The 19897-nt window shown below is 41.5% G+C and overlaps 1 protein-coding gene across 1 annotated transcript in view; it reads left to right on the forward strand.

Moving 5' to 3' along the window:
• The window catches only part of SLC15A1 (solute carrier family 15 member 1), a 190658-nt gene that overhangs the window by 142170 nt on the left and 28591 nt on the right, over window positions 1-19897 (forward strand). The window contains exons 17-18 of the mRNA XM_069640488.1: window positions 8079-8222; window positions 14588-14634. Of these exons, the coding sequence (XP_069496589.1) occupies window positions 8079-8222; window positions 14588-14634 (191 nt within the window). The remainder of the gene's footprint in view (window positions 1-8078; window positions 8223-14587; window positions 14635-19897) is intronic.

The raw sequence follows: 19897 nt of genomic DNA on the forward strand, positions 1-19897 counted from the left end.
CCAATACCGATGCCCCGACTAAAAGTGTTTGCCACTGTATAGGACAATACTGAAAGCAACAGGTCTGGACGCCTAAGTCACTTTTCTTTGTTTGTTGTGGACATTGTTGAAGGTCCGAATGCACTTTAAGGCAATAGGCCTCATTACGCGTTCCCTGGTGGGGAAGATTTTGGCAGTACTTCCGCTATTAACACTGTTTTTGCTGGTAATGGAATTAGTGCCATCTTTACCGCTCTGAAACTGAAGATTTACCTCCAGCATGCAGCTGCAGGTAAGTTATCGACCGTGCCTCCAAAAATGGGGGCGGGGCAGTGACACCACCTTACTACCACTCGTAATCTGGCAGTAAACCCACGTGGATCAATAACAATAATTGTTGCAACCTTTTTAAAAAGTTGAATGTACATTTTGAAAAATATATTTTATTTCAATTTTTTTTTTTTAATTTTTTTATTTTAAAATGGTATGTTTGGTAATCCAAACTTTTCATTATATTTGTCTTTCGAAGAATCGTTAGGATAATTGCTAAAGAAAGATTTACTTCTTATTTTTTTTCGTGATCTTTTCGCTCTCAATCCAAAATGTAATGGCCGTTAGAATTAGATGTTTGTTGTTGCCTTTTAGCAGATGGTTCCAGCATTCTTTTGTAGTCATCTGTTTTTTTGATATTCTAAAGAAATCCTTGAATAGATTTCTTTTTTCTTGTAGGGCTGGACAAATCATGATGATATGGAACAATGTCTCTTTGGTTCCGTTGCGCTGGCAGAAGTGACAGTCTGAGGATTTGATTTCTGTCTGTTGGGTGATACTCAGATAGTCTTGGGTTGGTAAGATATTCAATCGGAACCTCAAGAAGAGATCTCGGGTATGTCGATCTGGAAAACAGGTCAAGTATGGTGGAAGTTCATGAAGGGCTCTTATGTCTATTTCGCATACCTGATGGCGTTTATATTTAGTCTGATCTTCGAGAGTTTTTATCCAGTCGCTCCTTTGTAGTGTTAGCTTTGCATGTTGTGGCCTGTTCATTAACGTTTCTACGGTGATGCCTTCAGCTTGCATTTGAGTCTTGACCTTGTTGGTCCATTGTTGGAGAATTGTTGCGTTTGTAGCGGTTTTTTTTGCTTTTCAATATTTCTATGGCTGGGATCTTTTCGTGGCTTATTATTTTCCTGTAGAGGTCCATCTGTTTCCATGATATTATGGATTATAATGATTCCAACGGCAGTTCGAAACGGATCCTTGTCATGGGGAAGTTTTTTGGTAGTGCTTGTGTTTTCCTCCAGAATATTGCTTCGTAGAGGTGCCATTTCAGTCCTTGGTTGTTTACCAGGCTTTCGCCAGTGTAGGTCAATATGGGAACAACCTTTTGTTTATAGAAGATGATTGTTGATTTAAAGGAATATGTCCCGAATTTGCAGTGATAGAACCAACCTAGTCTGGCTAGGGATCTGGCTTTGTCTTCGATGTGCATTTTCCACTGTTGTTCCGTGGATGACGCATTAACCATTACCCCTAGATATTTGATGGATTTTGTTGTTTCAATTTCTTTGCTTTCAAGATAGAACTTTGGGGTTTTCCGGTTCTTCATTGTTTTTTGGGTTGTTAGGTTCATTACTTTAGTTTTGTTTATGTTGATCTGAAGTTCATTGGCTGTCATGTAGGTTGCCACATTGTCCAGAGTTTTTTGTAGACCCGATGGGGTTTGTCCATGACTGTGATGTCATCAGCATATATTAATGATAGAACTGATTCATTATTTAGTTTCGGAGGATTTGAGAGTGGATCTTTGATTGAGTTGACAAAGTCGTAGGTGTATAGATTGCAGAGGCAGGCGGCTAAGGGACATCCTTACTTGAGACCGTTGGAGGTATTGATCGGTTGTGTGACTTTACCCTGTTTTGTTAGCCTGACTCGGACTGAGGTATTAGTGTATAGTTGCTTGATTAGGTGAAGAATTGCTGGTGGACAGCCCCATGCTGTCAGTTTGGTCCATAGTTTGGTTCTGTATACTGAATCGAATGCCATTTTTAGGTCAATGAAAACCGCATAAACCTGTTGATTTCTTAATGTCGCCTCATATTTGAGGAAGCTCAGTATTATCAAGTTGACGTTGGTTCCGATTTTGCCTACGAATCCTGTTTGCCTTTTTTCAACTTTCCCGTTGTTTGTTGCCCAATCAGTAGGTTTTTTCAGTAGAAAGTTCGCAAAACGTTTTCCTAACGGGTCGAGTAAGGCTATGAGTCTGTAGTTATGTGGGTTCTTTCTGTCACCAGTTTTGTAGATAGGAATCAAGATGGCTACTGTCCAGCTATGTGGGATTCGTTGGGTTTTTTCAATGATAAGGAGCAGGTGGGAGAAGAGGCTAGCCCAGTTTTCCGGTGCAGCCTCCAAGATTGCGTTTGATAATCCGTCTGGACCTGGCGCTCTTGATGGATTTAGAGTTCTAATGGTTTGAATGATGTCCTCTGTTTCCGATTTCAGGTTCCATTTTGGGCAGGTGGATTCTTGTTGGATAGCCTTTGAATGTGCACTGTTGTTATATAAGGTGTTGAAATGTGCAGTCCACGCTTATGGATCAACTTCTTGGATCATGTTTGTTGTTCTGTTTTTTCCGTTTAGAAGTGATCATAATTGCCTCGTATTTTCCCTTTGATTGCATTTCAAAATACCCTACCAAAGATTGTAAGAGTTTTACTTCTGAATTTGTTAAAAGGCCTGAATAAGAATTTTTGGCTATGGCAAAAACCAATGACTTCTATTCTATACATACAAGGTACTACATTTGTTTACATACTGGTGACTGTAGGTGTGTGGAGAACTTTGATAGAGCAATATTCCATGAAGGGTGGATACAGCTGTTTGACGATTGTCAATCACTGCGGCCTGTTTGAGCAGCTCAGTTCTCAAAACGTTTTCCCAACCATAAGAAGTTCTATCCAATTCTTAAACTGGGCTTTCCAAGCTTGGGTCCTTGAACTCCTAAAGATATGGCTCAGTGTTTTTAACATTTGTGGGATGGTTGCTGGATTGTATGTGTGTGTATAAGATCATGAAAGGTTTCTGGCTGGGGTGTAATAAGGTGCCAGTTTATGCGGTTCTATATCATTTCATTGCGGGATGTTTTTTTGCAGGGTTCTTTACTACACTTTTTTTATGAAAAAAAAATAACATTTTTGTACAATTATTTTTGTGTGGGTGTCCCCCCTAAGCCACCCATTCCCTTTAATTTTGTATCTATTCCCAAACACCCACACCCCATATATATAATTTTCTAACCCTCCCCAAAAAATTTGATGGGTTTTTTTGCAAAAAAATGTGCAGTACAAATCCCTGCGAAAAAACATCCCTCGCTGAAAGGACGTTGCACCGTTTATGTTGCTATCCTAGGCCTTTGCTCGAGTGTACCCTTTTTATGGAGAAAAGTACTTTGAATAGAACTCTGGCCTCGACTTCAAGCCAAGGAGAGATCTTAAAGGAGATGTCATGCGATTATTACTTTTCAAGCTGAGGCACAGCCTAGAGGCCTGATTTTGCAGTCTTCGCAGTAAGCCTAAGAACGTCTTTGGTCGGGGAGTCCTTATGACTTTGTAACAAACGAGACGCACCATGACCAAGGCGCTCCCTTCAGAGCCGCCAGATGCTTGGTTTGTAGAAGAGGCAGGATCTTTCAGGGCTTGTGCATGTTGATTGATGCCCTGGACCACTGTATTTTTCTTTCGAAAACAAATGTAAGTTGTGAATCACTATTAAACTCATGTTCTTGACTTTTGGGAATGCGCCCGATGAGTACCTAGTTTTGTGGCCTGGGGGAAAGACAGTTCCTCTTTCAGTGGATCCCCTTGGATTAGGATCTTTGTTTTTTCACCCTTCAGACAGAGGAATCTCGCCTTCGTGCATATGTATATGTATGGGACATTCAGATGCATCTGTCTGCATGTCAGCATTGTCCTTCGGCAGATGTGAACATGGGTATGAACAGCATACATCCCAGAGAGTGGAGGAATACACTGATCTCATTATGTCTTGTTGCCTGTGGTTATGACGGAGTGACTGTATTCCGTCCAATACATTATCTGAAGCTCCCATCCATTGCTCAAGCCTTCTTAAAAGGATTTGTTGGTCTAAAATATCATGAGCTGCCAAGGGATCCAGGAGAATCAGTGCTGCACAGTAACCTTCATTGATGGAAGCATGGAAATACTCTCTGATGTTAACTTGAGCAGTTTTGGAGCCTCTCATATATCTGAGATCAGAGCACCTGTCTTCAGCTGTTCCTGCAGTTTTTCTATCACTTCTTTTCCCAGAATTCTGTTGGGATAAAGTGGATTAGAGAGCAGGATGTCGTTGGATTGCACAGTAGGATTAGCTTTGGGTGTCTTCAAAAGAGGGGTTTGATGCCGTTGATTAGTCTAGCAGCTGCGTGATGTACTGCGTGGAGTAATGGAAGGGTTGTTTTGGAGATTCCTAAGAAGGTTGCTGTGCTTCTGTCTGGCTGTGACAGGACCCGCTACTGTTGTGTTGTCCTAAAATTGGAGGATGGCAGAAAGTGCATGATTTTGTGTAGTAGCACTATTTGGGACCAAGCCACCTGGCCCCTTTTGATGACGCGAAGTATGAATATTGGGTCACAATTGATAGTGAAGCAAATGATTTGGTGCTTTAGACTATCTTTGGGCTTGAGGTGGATGCCATTTTTAGCCATGCTTGGCTAAGTTTCTGATTAGTCCGGTATGACATAAGCAATCAACATGGTACACGCATTGTATGGTCACGCTCAAAGATCAATGCAGTGAACAACTTCCTTGCAATGAATCAGACCCGGGTTGAAACAGAGATGGCTCAGGAAGGGTGGTTGATGGAGAAATTATTCGCCAAAATTGTACAGCTGGTCTACTATGACAAGTTAAATCTCAACATGGGATCAGGGCAAAAATACAGTCCATTATTTGATGCAGCGATTCACCATAGGAAACAGATCTGCCGGATCCAGAGGACTGAAATTAGAAACAACCCATTTATACCTGAGAGTAGGACAAGAATCCAACTCCTGAACTTGTAGACTGGGTGCAAGAATTGGTTCCACCAACATAGGCATTCAGCTAATAATGTTAATTGGTTATACCTTGCGGCAGTGGTCGAAGTGTACGAAAAGAAGTAGTGGAACTATGTTCCCTGCTGGCCTGCACCGACTCCCCTCAAACCCCATCACCACGTCCCCTCCCACACACAATACAAACCCCCAAACAAATGCACCTGCTGTTTAAGGGATGTTTCAGTGCAGTGCACTGAAAGTGCAAGTTTCAACTTCTTCCTACACATTTATTTTAAAACGAAACCATTCCGGAACGGTTTCTTTTTAAAAATAAAAGTATAGGAGCTGTAAAAGGTCATTTAAAAAAGTAGAGGAGAACCGCTCCCGACCGCTTCCCCTCACTTCTACCACTGCCTTGCGGGCTTACTGAACTCAAATGACAACTATACATTTTGGGCCAGATACAATGAATTTCTTGCCCCCTCCACAGCGAAGGAACTGAATCCCACTACTGAGAAGGTGTGGTGTGATTTTGTCGATGAATTGAATTACGATCTTTCATCCAAAACGTCACTAAGTAGAGACTATGTGTGCCGCAGCAAGGAAACATCTTTGGGTTTTGATAAAGAAGTCTTGGTGAGCATCATTAAAGGGTTAAAACCGTCCCATGCCCCTGGCTCGGCCGGTATTCCTAATTCCCTTTTTAAATCAAATCCTCAGGGATGGGCAAAGGTGCTATACAACGTTTTTACGGTGGTGGAAAGAACGGCTACGATACCGGAGAGCTTGCTAAAATCCATCTTGGTCTGGTCTTTAAAAAGTGTGATAGGCTGGACCGTGCCAATTACAGCTTACTTCCGTTGATGGACATCTTGCAAAACATTTTTGGACAATACCTTTTTATTGGACAAAACACTGATAGGCCTCCAACCATCTATTACAGCCTACGCACAAAACAATTTCATGATCATAAATATATCTAAAACTAAAGTATTGTGCTGGGGTACTCAAATATACATTAAGGGAAACAGCGATTTAGTTGGAAGGCTCAGGATGCTGAAATCCAAACAATAAAGGATTATACCCCCTTGGGCTTCTCAATTTGTGCTGAACCATCGAATACCTATTTTGGGGAGTTTATACTCCCTATGGTTAGATAAAAATGAGTAGCTATGAAACATTATATAGCCAGGAAAGTGGGGCACAACATTGCAGCAATCCTGGAGATTTATAAAGTCAGTATTGTCCCGGGACTGCTATATGGCCTGCCGGTTTTAAAGCATATGCATGTACAATGGCTTGGGACTGCAGCGGGCAGAATCCTGCGCTCATTTATTAATTTGCCACAATCTGTCCCTGTGGGAGCTTTGCGAATGGAGTATGACTTGGCATCTTTGGAGTCGCAATGGCTTGTCCAGAGAACGTTGTTGTACCTGAAATTGAGATACTATACTGAGTACTATAATTAATTAATGGCGCTTATGGGGAAAGGTTATGGGGAGGGCACAAAAAATGACTTCCTTATAGAATTACGGGCAACCGTTATGAATTTTCCTGCAGCACTTGACCTAACTAATGAGACCCTCACCTATTCTCCTAGTACTGAGCTATTAATAAAAAGGAAGTCTACAGAATGGGACATTGTAAACATTGTAAACAACGTTGAAGAGTTGGCAGCTAAGAAAAGGTACATGGATTTCACCTCACAAGTGTTCACGCTGAAGACCCATCGGACTTATTTGACAAAACAATGCTCCTCTGGTCTTAAGTGTTTTGTATTATACTTAAGACTGAGCATTCTCCCTACTGGAGAATATAGGCGTGCAATGTGTGGGATAACCCTTGAGAGGCAGAATTTCCATTTTTGTAAGGAAGCAGTGGAAACAATTCGCCACCTTTTAACGAGGTGCCCATCCCTCCTGCCGCACTATTTTAAGGGCCATAGCGCTATGGTAACCTGTATAGACCACATATGCGTAGATCAATTTTGGAACACACCATATGCAGCGGAATCAGTGCTTATGACCTCAGCAGCCTACTGCACTTGGAACATAATTTTGCTGAAACGAACTTGATCTGGGCTGGTGAAACTTTTCTGAGGCCTATGCAAGTACTATTGATTAGGGTCTGGAATAATCGTCTGTATTATCCATTGAAACAATGCTGACGTGTGTACATCTTGACATTTGATAACAAGTTCCAAGTTGTATCAGGATGTTCTGATATTCATGAATTGTGAAAATGTATTGTTACATTTTACTGGTGTAATGTGATTTTAATTATGATATGTAATGATTTTATTGATTTATTATTGTGTATTGCTTAAGGCTTGTTCAATAGCCAAATGCAAATAAAAGCAAACAAAAAAAAAACAATCTTTCTTGGACATTTTGTCAAATGTGCTGAAGCCATGCTGCACAAAAAACATCACTTGGAAAAGTTTCATCTGATGCAAAGCGAAAATCACTATCAAGAGCTCCTGAAACACAACAACAAACAGTAGCACGACTTGCCGACCAGAGGACAAGAGCAACTTTCTGCAGGGCAAATGAGTTGCCAGAGCAAACTGAAGCAAGACTTACTGACATGAGGACAAGAGCAACATCCTCCAGGGCACATGAGACACCACTCGATCAGGGCACAGGCAATGCTGGGTAACCCAGCTAGTTCCTAATAATGATGATATGGAAATGATGTGCCATAAATATATATGTATATCTCAAAATGCTATTTTCTGGGGGTAAATCCTCATTGCCTCCCAAATAGAAACGTTTGCTCCTATTATGGTTTGTTATCTTACAAAAAACTACAATTATTGCTGTTGATATGTAATTCAACTGAATTCCTTATGTGTGTGTGTTTTCATATTTCCATTCCAAGATGGTCCCCATTTGCAGAGGTGTTCTCTATGATAGTCTTTCTTCTATATCTCATCTGGTTGCTGTGGCTGTCCTACTGCATAGATGTCCCCCATTTCAAGATGCCCCCCATCATTGTTTGTATGTCTCATCTGCTAAACATAACCACTATGCTTTCCATTTAATAGGCAGACAACTACAAACTCTTTAAGACGAACCCATCATTTAACATAAATGTTAATTATGGAAGCCAAGCCTCTGCTATAACTGTTGATGGACTGCAGGGAGCAAATCGCTATACCCTACTTCTAAAACCCAACTTCTCCACAGTAGTAAGTATGATGCATTTCTGATGGCCTTTACTACACAGAGATGCCTCTGACTATTATATGAGACTTAGCAGTGGTGCACGAAGAGCACTGATTATTGTATTGTATTTTATTTATATTGCGCGCCAAGCCCTGAGGCATCTGGGCGCATTTCTTATGATTACATGAATTACACAGTTAATTGATGATTGATTGATGACATTTGTATAGCACTCTTTGCCAACTGGGTCTGTCGCCAATCAGGTACATCTCTCTCACTGCTATTTCCACGTACACTAATTTGATCCTAAGGAACATCATTTGATATGTTAAGTCTGAACATGTCAGAGATAAGTAACCCATTCTAATTACAAATGTATGCAAAGGATCTGACATGCCTGGTCAAACCAGAAAGGCCAGTTGGCAAATCAAAGTGATAGGAAAACTGGTCAATGCTTTCAGCAGATGATATCACTGAAAGTCCAGCTTCTTTACTATAATGTATGTCATAGTCAGCAGTGGAGGTTTCAGTACAATTGACAGTTTGTCTTGTCTAGAAAATAATCTCAAATATGAGGCACCCTCAATTAAAGCAACTCATGAAAGGTTTTTATTTAAGATGTTTTGAGCTGGTATGTGATATCAATGTTGTAAGAATGATCCTGGACAAAGCAAACCATTGCCTCTGGCACAAACGACTAGATCCACGTATCGTAGGCACTGAGGCATGATGAGAGCAACCTAACAAAAGAGTCGGCTGCCCCAGAGATGTACACTGTTTTTTCATGTGGGTCAGTAAATGTTGACATGGAATCTAGTAGTCCCAAGGAACCCTCTACTTCCAAAGACCATTTTTATACTATCGGAACAGCACTAACCAGGTAAAAAGCCAAGCTTTTCAGGTTGTAAAGCCTCCCGAATGAAAGAAATTCCATAGAAGAGGTTTTTTTTAACCATTTTCGTTCTCAGTGGAGGTGCTCTCACACTCTCATTACAAAAACTAAGAGGTTGAATCATGAGAGGAGAAAATAGTCTAAACGGAAGAATCAAAATAGCAGCAAAAAATAAAATCTAGGTAAGGAAGCTCAACACAAACTCTGATGAGTTTGATGCTTTCAGTCTGGTCAAACTCCCTTTCAGAGTTTGCTTTTTAGAGGCAGAAAAAGTGTGGCTCTAGGAATTAAAAGGCATGACATATACTTTTTTTTTTAAAAGTACTTTTTTCGGAGACACAAAGAAAGAATACTTTACTTCATACATTACATTAAAAGGGCATTAGTCATCAATTTAGAGTTTGTTTAAAATTGGATTCACCATTGTATGAGTTTCCATTAAATATAGTAATGTGTCCTTTCTCTGAAAACATTGCAAAATATCCTATACCAATCCTCTTTACATATTAATTTAGTTCAATATCCAAAATAATATACATTTTCTCAGAGACATTACAAAATAATGACAGGGGTGTTGCTAGGTCTGTAAAAGATCCAGGGCTATGCTAATGTCGGGACTGTCGGGACTCATGGCGGTTCCATGTGTTAAAATTGCGGCAAAAATTGACGTTTACACAAAAAATTGTGACAAAAAGGCTGTGGTTTTGCCACCGCAAGCCATGTAAAGGATGCAGGGGACACCACCGCAATCCCCGCTCCCCTTAAATGGTATAATGGGGTACACCTTTACCGGGTCAAACCACAGCATTTTTTGTAAAGGCGACATTTTTGCCACAATTTTATTACTGCATACCCTCAGGGCTAGCTAGCCTTCTGTTTATAGCCCCTCCGATTCTATCCAGGGCTACAACCAAAAGAACAGGGGCTATAGCCCTATTAGCCCTCCCTAGCAACGCCTCTGGTCCGGCTAGTAAGTGGTTGTAACATTTCATGTCCTCGATTTCAATCCATGTATTTTAAGAATTACATCATAAAATAGAATCCTATAAAATCCTAGCACTATCCAATACCACTTTCCATCAATGCTAAAAATGTGAGCTAACTTTTGTACATCAGGCGTGCCACACACATGCTCTCAACCCCACTAAGTGCCAGCCATTGTTGAGAAGATAAACGGTCAAGCACAGCAAAACCTGCCATACTCTTGGTACCTGGGACTATGTTGCGTTGAGTTAATGCATGCCTTCCATTTTTAGCTTGGGCTATTAGGTGTCGGGCTTATAGGTGTTGTTTGCGACACCTATAAACCGAAACTGTTGCATTAGAGTATAGATAGTAACAAATGGTATATGAGGAGGGACACAAAGCTTGTCGGTGTTGTTGGGTTATTTGCCCACCCATTGACTGCCCATGGTAATGCTAATCCCTATGGACATTCCCACCCAGCTTCTGCCCCTCCCTGCCCAATAAAACACCTCATGGGAGCTCTTTAGGCTCGCTTTAATCAATTCTTACCATCAAACATTGCATCCAAAGTGCCTGCCAGTGTTTTTTTTAAAACAGTCTTCTGAGAGTTAATGGCTTTCATTGGAGTTGTAAACCTGCTACTGGTGTAATAAAAATGCCTTGCCAGGTCTGCCTTTAGCCACTCGATTTATAAGCACTCTCCGTGTCCTTCACTAAAGTCCTGTTAAAAACAAGCATTGGCAAGCCAACAGTTTTGGCATGTGCATAAGATTTAGGCATTTTCCAGGCACTGCTATTAGATGTACAGAAACTCGCACTAGTTTTCACCTGCTACCATCAATGCCCGGTTAATGCCACTATGGCTGTGCCTGGCAAGTGCCTTTCGCATGCCTACACAAAAGCCCAAACTCTTGGCATTGCCAATGCGTGTTTCTATAATGTTCCGGATTCTGGTCATTATGCCAATGAAGATAGCAATGGCCTAAAGGTCGCAGTAGATTGACGCAGCTTCTAAATGAGGTCGAGTATATAGTGAAGCTTGCCAAGATTTTGTATTAGTTCCTTTTTTCGACTTATACAGAAGGGATTTACTGATCCACGTGAGCAACAACGTTTGCAAATTTCAATTGGCTACTGAGAGTGTCGCTAATCACAGTCAAGATCCCTCGCTTGATACAGCTTGATACGGCGGGTTCTAGGCAGCCTTAATGACAAAATAAAATACTGGTGAGCTTTGTTCCATTGCCCAACAGTCCTACCCAACTCATATCCTTGTGCCATGGGTGGGAGGCGACATATGGTGGCAGATCCGCTGTGCCTTGCCACTTCCTGCATCAACTAATAGCCAGACATGGAAATGCATAGGGCACTGCCCAGCTATCCTTGCATTCCTCATTCCATACTTCCCTCACCAGATACCCCCTTTTGAATAGGTGAAGAAATTGGTTGCAAGTAGGCTACTGAATTGAAGTGGGCTCTACTTACATCAAAAATTAGGTCACTGACTAAAACCACATGTGGTGATAAATCTGACTTAAAGCTGAAATAGTGTCTGGGGGTGCAATCTATACATGAATGAACCACCTCGCGCAGAAACTTACGGAGCAGGGTGTATTTTGTCCTTAATGAACATGGAGATATAATTACAGTCATGCAAGCCATTTTATGACTGTTCAAGGACCGTGTCAGGCCATATTCAGAAAATGGTGTTTAATATTTGGCACCATATATGACAGAAATCGAGGGAAGGACTGTGACTCAGACTTCACAAATGGGAGGATTCTACATTCATGTTTTATCTATCTTTGCCTAAACTGAGGCATCATGAGCGACAGGACACAACAATTAATATTGAGTGATGCGGCCAAATATTCTGCTTGTTAACACCCTCTCTCTTTTCTCTCTTCTTTGTACCATTTCTTTAGCCACAAGGTGGTGCTCAAGTGCTGCTACAAAACCAAAAAGGATATTGAATCCGCGAAATGGGAAAATCTCAAAGATGGCTAATGGATAACATTAATTGTGCGCAACCCAACAAATATTTAGTGACAAGAAACAAAACAAAAAAATAAAGAAAATAAAGACCTCTGCAGCGCCATCATGTGGGTGCCTGCGTAATAAAACCCTGCACTTGATCGCTATGCTATGCAAAGCTCAGAGAAAACATCAGTCGCCCACTGAATGTAAAGTAGCAGTTAGCTTGCTGGCAGCTCGCCCGCTGTTGTCCTGTATGATTATATTTAGTGAAGGCATCCTCCACTTGAGAAGTGATTCGTGAACTAAGAAGAAGGAACTCAAATCGATGGGGGGGGCGAGGCATTCCCCATGGGGGTATGCCCAATGTTAAAGCGTATCGAGTTCAATCTGCCCCATTCATGCGCAATGAGCTTGCAGCATGTTAATGACAACACAGATGGTTCACAAAAGGTGCGTTCTCTTATGTGATTTATTCAATATGATATTAGCACCCTATGGGGTGCTATGGGGCCTCCCACCCAATCAGGAAGCTCGGAATACAGGCTTTACCTCATTGCCTTGCCATGTTCTGAGCCCTACGAGCAGCGGGAGGCTGCCATCTTGTCTCAGGGAGCACAGCTCCACTCTCGTCCGCCCTCGCCCCCCAACCTCCCTTGACTCAGCGCCCCCGGACATGACCTGATCTTGTAACCTCTCGTTTCGGGGGTTTATTGACTAAATCATGAATGTAAACCAACAGACAGTAAGAAATCAATGATTTTGGGGCACCATTTCTAGGTTTCCTTTTGTGTTTTAGTGGGAGAAGATCATTTCGTGGTCATCTGTCCCTTTTTGAGACGTAAATATTTTCCAGCGGTTCTCCCTGCTACCCACCATTTGCAACCTTGCTTTCCCCTTTCTGTTTGGCATGAGCTGATTGGGAGAAACAAAATATGGGTGCCTCTTTCTTGCCACGTACGATTGTGTGAAAAAAAACATTGGAAAGAAAAAACATTGTTACGTATTTTAACATTGGAAAGAAAAAACATTGTTACGTATTTTAACATTGGAAAGAAAAAACACTGTTACGTATTTTTGGGGATAATTTTGCTTTCAATGTTTTCACCCTTATAGGCAGACAACAACATTAACTTCAATACATGATTTTGTGATGTAGAGCCCCGGTCTAATTCTAATCTCTTTCAGCATTCTTTAATTGTGACCGACATTTTTAGAGGTCAAACCTGTAGGAAATGAGCGTGCGTCCATAAGCTCTGGGATCTCTACAAATAGCCTTAAAATACATCTTATATCGTTCCAGATATGAACCCTCGATCTCTTATATTTGAACCACATCACCCACCCTGCTTCTCTTTCCGAGGCGGTATCCAGTTTGTCCTTCCATACCAAGGAGTGTATCCTCATTATAATGTTGCATAGTCTGGTTATGCAAGACTCTGTCAGTCTGTGCCATGAGATGTTAAACCAAACCAACGCAATCCATTGGCTGACTTTTCGGGGCATCTAGCGTTCTTCATATTAGTACACAGCGTTCCAAGAGGACCACCCTCAGCGGAAAACGTAAAGCAAACATATGCTTATATCTCAGAAGCAAAACACACAAAGATAGCTGTCAGGGCTTGAGTCTAACCGATTGCCGACTCGCTTCACAATAAATCAAGTTGATTATGTAATTGGCTGTAAAAAATGTCCTGCCCAATATACCACCAATGACTGCAGAAAGAACTATGACACTATAATAGATCAGTGAGTGCCTGCTATGTCTACTCGAAGTCCAATGGCTTCTGCCCCCAGCATTTTAGCATTCGGACAACAAAGCCGCTTCGCAGGTGAAGTTTCGGACATTGCAACCTTGATTGTTGTGGTGGATAGCGAGTTGATAGATTATTCTGCAAATGCTATCAATTTATCAAAGGCCTAATCAATGACCCCAGAGAAGCAACCACATCCCATAGGTACATGGTCCCTGACAGGACCAGCAATGAAGGATTTCCCCGCCTTATTAGACCTGCTCAGTTGTACACTTGTGCATGATGATGGACACATCTTAACGGTGCAGTAGACAGTTTGAAAATAAGTAGATTCAGGGTTTTTTTCTTTACACACCAAAATGACAGTTTGGCTTCGGTGAGTAGTGGAGGTGAGCTAGTTCTTTGTATACCTTTATAACCAAATGTAAGAAAGTCAGTGTAAAGTAGGAGGTGAATCAGTGTACGCATCCCAATCTCTTTAGATACCTTAAAGTAACGCACGCAAACGGGTAAGGGATTAAATTAGCATTCGAATGAGGTAGAATCAATTTTTCCTTGCCCATCCCAGTTCTGTGATGTCCTACCCAAAGTGTCATCTAGTAAAGAACCACTTTAGTCTTCTGATTGTATGACACTGCGTACCACAACTTTACTTTATTTATTACACTGTCTGGCTTAATTTAAGTCTAATATATCATCATCGTCATCACTGCAAACACATTTGTTAATTTACGATACACATGAGCTCTCTGATAACAGACAATACATGTTTAATTCTTTCAAATCTATTATTTCTCCCCAGCTTTCAGATGTAACCAAAAAGCCAGAGCAAGGAAATAATGAAATCAGGTACGTCTCTCTTAGTTATGTCTTTGATTTGTCTCAAAACATTTGCCATCAAACTCAAAAGTAAAGGATGTTGCCATATAATTGTTCCATGGAAGATCACACAAATTTGATCCGAATATACCTTTGGTGTGCGGTGGAAAATACTGTTTGGCAAACATTTTCAGGTCAACTATTGACATTTGTTTCCGATGTCCCAGTTGCATTCGTGGCAAGATAGACGATGTTTGATCAATAGATGGATGACAAAACTAGGGATTCACATGGCTTTATTGATTACGTGTTCTCACTCCAGAGACTTCACGTCTGCATTCAGCAATTTTATTAGGTCTTTAATAAAGCAAATGGGCTTCTTTATCCTGGGATCAAAAGATATACTGAGCAAAGTAAGATCATGAGAAGGTTTTTAACCATGCACATATGACAAAAGGTGTGTTTCTTGTCTCACAGATGGCAGGATCTGTCACTTTAAGGCTGTAAGAGACTGAAGCTGGTTCTGATCTGGGAAATGTTGGATTGGCAGTCAATGTCCTGGTTTTTGCAGAGTGTGTCCAGCTCATAGCTCCTATCAGGCATCAAAGATATTGAGTATAACATCAAGCGCTTCTCATTTCCAAGATATTAGTGGTGCGGGGACACTAGCAGATGCACTATCGATTTGTAAAAGAGCAGTTCCGGCCACCATGCAGTCCTTTCTAAACCTTGCAGTACCAGATATCTGTGCCGTGGTTGAGGTAACCTCCTGTTCCACTGCACCTACTGCCCTGAATGGTTCAGGGTCCTGTGCATCAGAGTGGTGTGTCAGAGGTGAAGGAAACCCCTTGTGGAGGATATTGTGGGTAGATGTGTTTTGTCAGAGTCGAATAAAAACCCATGATGAGGATATTGAAGGTAGATGTGTTGTGTCAGAGGTGAATAAAAAGCCATGATGACGATATTGCAGGTAGATCTGTTGTGTCAGAAGTGCATAAAAACCCATTAGGAGGCTATTGCAGGTAGATGTGTTGTCAGAAGTGAATAAAAACCCATGCAGAGGATATTGCAGGTAGGTGTGTTGTGTCAGAAGTGAATAAAAACCCACGAGGAGGATATTGCAGGTAGACGTGTTGTGTCAGAGGTGAATAAAAACCCATGAGGAGGATATTGCGGGTAAACAGCTATGTAATCAGTACTGTGCTTTTCGGACATGAGGTCTGAGACAGTTCCAGACAGTAGATGAACTATCACGGTCCTGCATATGGCTGTTCAGTTATATCTGTGCTATCTGAGTGCAACTGGGTGCTTCTTAAGGATACCCCCGAGAGTTGTCTTCTGACAGATGATTTGTGCAAATGAGCTATCAATGTCCAATATGACCTCTTTTCTGGTGGTTTGATAACTTATTGAAGAATTGTGACTCCATTCTTTGAAAATAGTAGCTTCCTGGCCGGGGTGTGGTGGCATTTGAAGGTGACAATTTTGCCAAATGGTTTCTTCTGCAGGTATGTTATGTTATGTTACTTGCCATTTATATAGCGCCTTATGTATCATTGGTATGACCTCAAAGCGCTGGTAGGTTGAACGGCCTTGGGAACCGTAGTTCAAGTCAGTAGAGGGAGAGAATGTGGTATGGTGTGTGGGCGCACGGATATCTGTGCAGCTGGTGTGGTTGTTGCATGATAGCTGCTTCATGGTGGTAGGTGTGGTGCTGAGGAAATCAGTTGGATGTGTTCAGTCTGGAGGGTGGACACTCAGACTGAGTTCTGGCTGCGTTACGCCTGAAAAGACGCCTAAAGCTAGCCGGAATGTGCTCAACTAGCTGTGTTTTATTAGGTCATGTTAGTATGAGAACAGCTAGGCCGAATGTGTCATAGCGTAGCTGTGTTCTAGTTGAACAGAGAAGTGTACTGAAAAAGTAGCGGAACTGTGGTCTTGGGCAGTAGAGAGGGTAGGCAGAAGCATAGTGCAACATGTGACAAGATGGTGCGGCCGGGGCATTCCAATAGTCTAAGTGACTAGTATCTAAGGCTCCTATTACAACTTTACACTTGCACAAGAACATGAATGGTCAACACCTCTGTATAGAATGGTGAACATGGTCGTTAGAAGTAGAGGAATGGCAAACAGATATAAAATAAAAGTAGTGGAACACCGCTCCCGACTGTTCCGGCTCACTTCTATCACTGGATTTGGTGGCGATTAGAGACAACCTAGTTATCTCTTCTCAGTGGAGGGACATACATTTAAAAAAAATCCATAATGCTGCAGAATGTGGATTCACTCCAAAGACCGTTTATTATGGATCATCGAAATATATTATCACTAATCTGGCCAGGTCTGAAAGGATTGAGACCAGACAGGCATTACAGGATAAGGTCTTGTCCTGGCACATGCAAAGAGAGGCCAGGAATGTGTAAGACGACAAGATGTGAAACTTTTGCGGCAGATTCAAATCCCGGATTGGTGCTCTGAAAGTAATACACACTGGATCATTATTGGTTGTGGTAAGAGCAATCTGCCTGCCTTTTTGAACCGGTATAAAATGCTGAACAATTTGCCACTGGTTTCTATGATGCAAATTGTCCCGGTCTGATCTTTGCTTTGCTGATTTTTGTTTATAGTCCTCTTCTGAGTCTAATGTCCCCTATGTGATAAAACCTGTTTGTTCTTCTTTGCTTGTCTGTCGCTTGCCTTGAGCGCCTCTAAGCCTCTGGGTTTTGTTCCAGCGCTATATAAATAAATAATAAAATTAAACATTAAAAAAATAATCAGACACCTAAAGAGGTGACCCTAAATCCAAAAATATCCTATTCCTTGCATGATGTTACTATCTGAACTAACACTACATGGACATACGTGTAATTAAAGGTAGATGACTCCACTAACATACCTTTATAGGAATAGAACCACAAAGACTAGACCGACCGTTTCAAATGTTGTACCTTGTAATTCATCCATTTTTGGAGAGGCAGATAGAAAAGACGCTCCAAGTCAAATATGCTCAGCCAAAGAAGGAGAGAAGAATGGCAGGTGAACTTCGAGAAATGTCAAGGGTCTGCCAGGGATCAGCTCTTTGATTCACCTTAGCAAGCCCACGACCTCCTCCTTTCCTAACCAACTTGGGGAGAGAAACACTTTGTCACTCCAGCCAAGGAGAATAGGTAGGACACCCTGAAACCCAAGGAGGAAGGAAGGAATTTGCACCAGGGGGGTGCTATATATAGAAACCTTCAACATGTCTAATCTCACATAATGACCAAAATTCCTGGCAACAAACAATGGGAAATTGTTATTGTTCTCCTGCAAGACCCATTACCAGTTTTTACGAGAAAGCTAGAGCGGTAATTGGTAAAATGCAACAACCGAGCAAGGGGCTTTTCCTGGAAATTCAACAGTGTGAGAAACAGAAAAATTATGTCCATTTTTTCTCACAGAAAAGGTAAGGCCCCTCAGAACAACCAAGGGTTGTGCCTTTAGGTCAATGTTACCTGGTATCAAAATCTCAAGTCGTTGTCGGTTCCTAAGTGAACTGCAGAGCAGCGACTACAGTTTGTGTAATCTCACATGTAAGCGGTCTCCAAAGAGTGACTGCCATCTAAGGGTCTCTGAAATAACTGCACAATTAGCCACAAATGCCCCGGGCGTTGAGAAGCTAAATGTGAAGCATGGCGGTCAATCCCAGTGGAGCAGAGTATCATAATAGCTGTTTCAGGATTGACGGAATATTCCCTAAGAGACCAGGCGATGACCCAACACTCAATAAACACTGCCTCCCACCAATCTGTTAACTCTCGAGGCTCAGGGTTTCATGAACTTCCCCCTTGTGTGGGCCTTGAGCACCCCCTATATCTCTCCTGCTTAGTGTGGCACCTGGGGCACCGGGGAGCACAGCCAGGGGAAAATAGGCAGTGATGTAGCAAGGCAAGAATTGGAAATCAAAGCATGACCAGAGCCCATACATGCTGCCTGTTTGTAAAATCCCTCCTACAGCCCACACGTGTTCTTCCTTTCCTTTTCCCACTGTGCTGAAGCTTATCCTCACTCTCTTTATTTGCATCATTCCCATGCCATTTCCCTTTAATTGGTTCACACCAATACAGTTTTCTTTGACTGGTCTATTTAAGTGGTTTATTCTATTTTTATGTTTTTCATCTAGTTTACATGCTGCTGCCATGGAGTCAAACCCCGTTCCCTTGGCACATTCCCTTTTAGTGAATCTTGCTGTTTAATATGTTTATTTCGGGAACTTGATTCCATAAAACACACCAAAAGACATTAAAAAACAAAAACACGATCACAATTTCCATGCAACCACATTGTATAATAAATAAATAATTCACAATACGAGAACGTTCCAGAAGGTTCAAATGAGCAATGATAACCACTTAGAACTATTCTTACATATAGGACGGTGTTCGTATGATGAACTTAACAATGCTCATAATAATAATAATAATAATAATAACAACAACAACAACAACAACAACAATAATAATAATAATAAATAATAATAAAAAAGACAATCTATTAAAAATGGAACAAGGGTTAAACAGTAAAAGCCACCATATAGATACATATAAATAATGAGAATATTTAGTTAAAACATTGAAAAAGCATGATATATTATCAAACAAAGACGTTAGCTTAGTATCTCAAAGGCACACGCACCCTATGAACTGTTTGGTTTCAAAGATATAACTTGATACCAGGGCCTAGCATGATTTATTGAGGCAAGACACATGGCCTTCTAGACAGGGTTCTCTTTAAGAACTGTAAGAGAGACCAACTCACTAATGGAGTCTCTGCCTACAGTAGATATAGCAGGGCCGGGCGACATTGTGTAAACTATCTCTCAAGATGGCTACCAGCGTCATTGCCCTAATGTCTCTTTAAACTGGGCAAAATAAAGAAAAGTGCAAAAGGTCCTCATCGGCCTCTGGGCAGCAGGGGCACCCCTTCTCTTCCATGCCATTTGACCAGTTAGACAGTGTTGTATCTTGTCTGAGTTTAAATAATTGTTTGAGATGGGTTATTTGCCCACAGCAGGTAGTTTTGGATTGAGTCATACGAGATTATGGCCAAGTGTCTGTTTGTACCCTTCTGGATTTCGCAGGACTCTCGGTTCCCCTTGAGATTCAGCAGCAGCTCAGTTTTTAAGTGGGTGCTGCTGCTGAACTGATCAAGGTAGGGTCGGTCAATTTTCGGACCAGCTTCCTAATACAGGATAGCCAAGGGATATCAAAAACGCACCTGCTGCCTAATATTTAGGATATTAGGAAATGTATCA

Source organism: Ambystoma mexicanum, chromosome 7q, assembly GCF_040938575.1.
Source record: "Ambystoma mexicanum isolate Mex_15411 chromosome 7q, UKY_AmexF1_1, whole genome shotgun sequence".
Lineage (NCBI taxonomy): Eukaryota > Metazoa > Chordata > Amphibia > Caudata > Ambystomatidae > Ambystoma > Ambystoma mexicanum.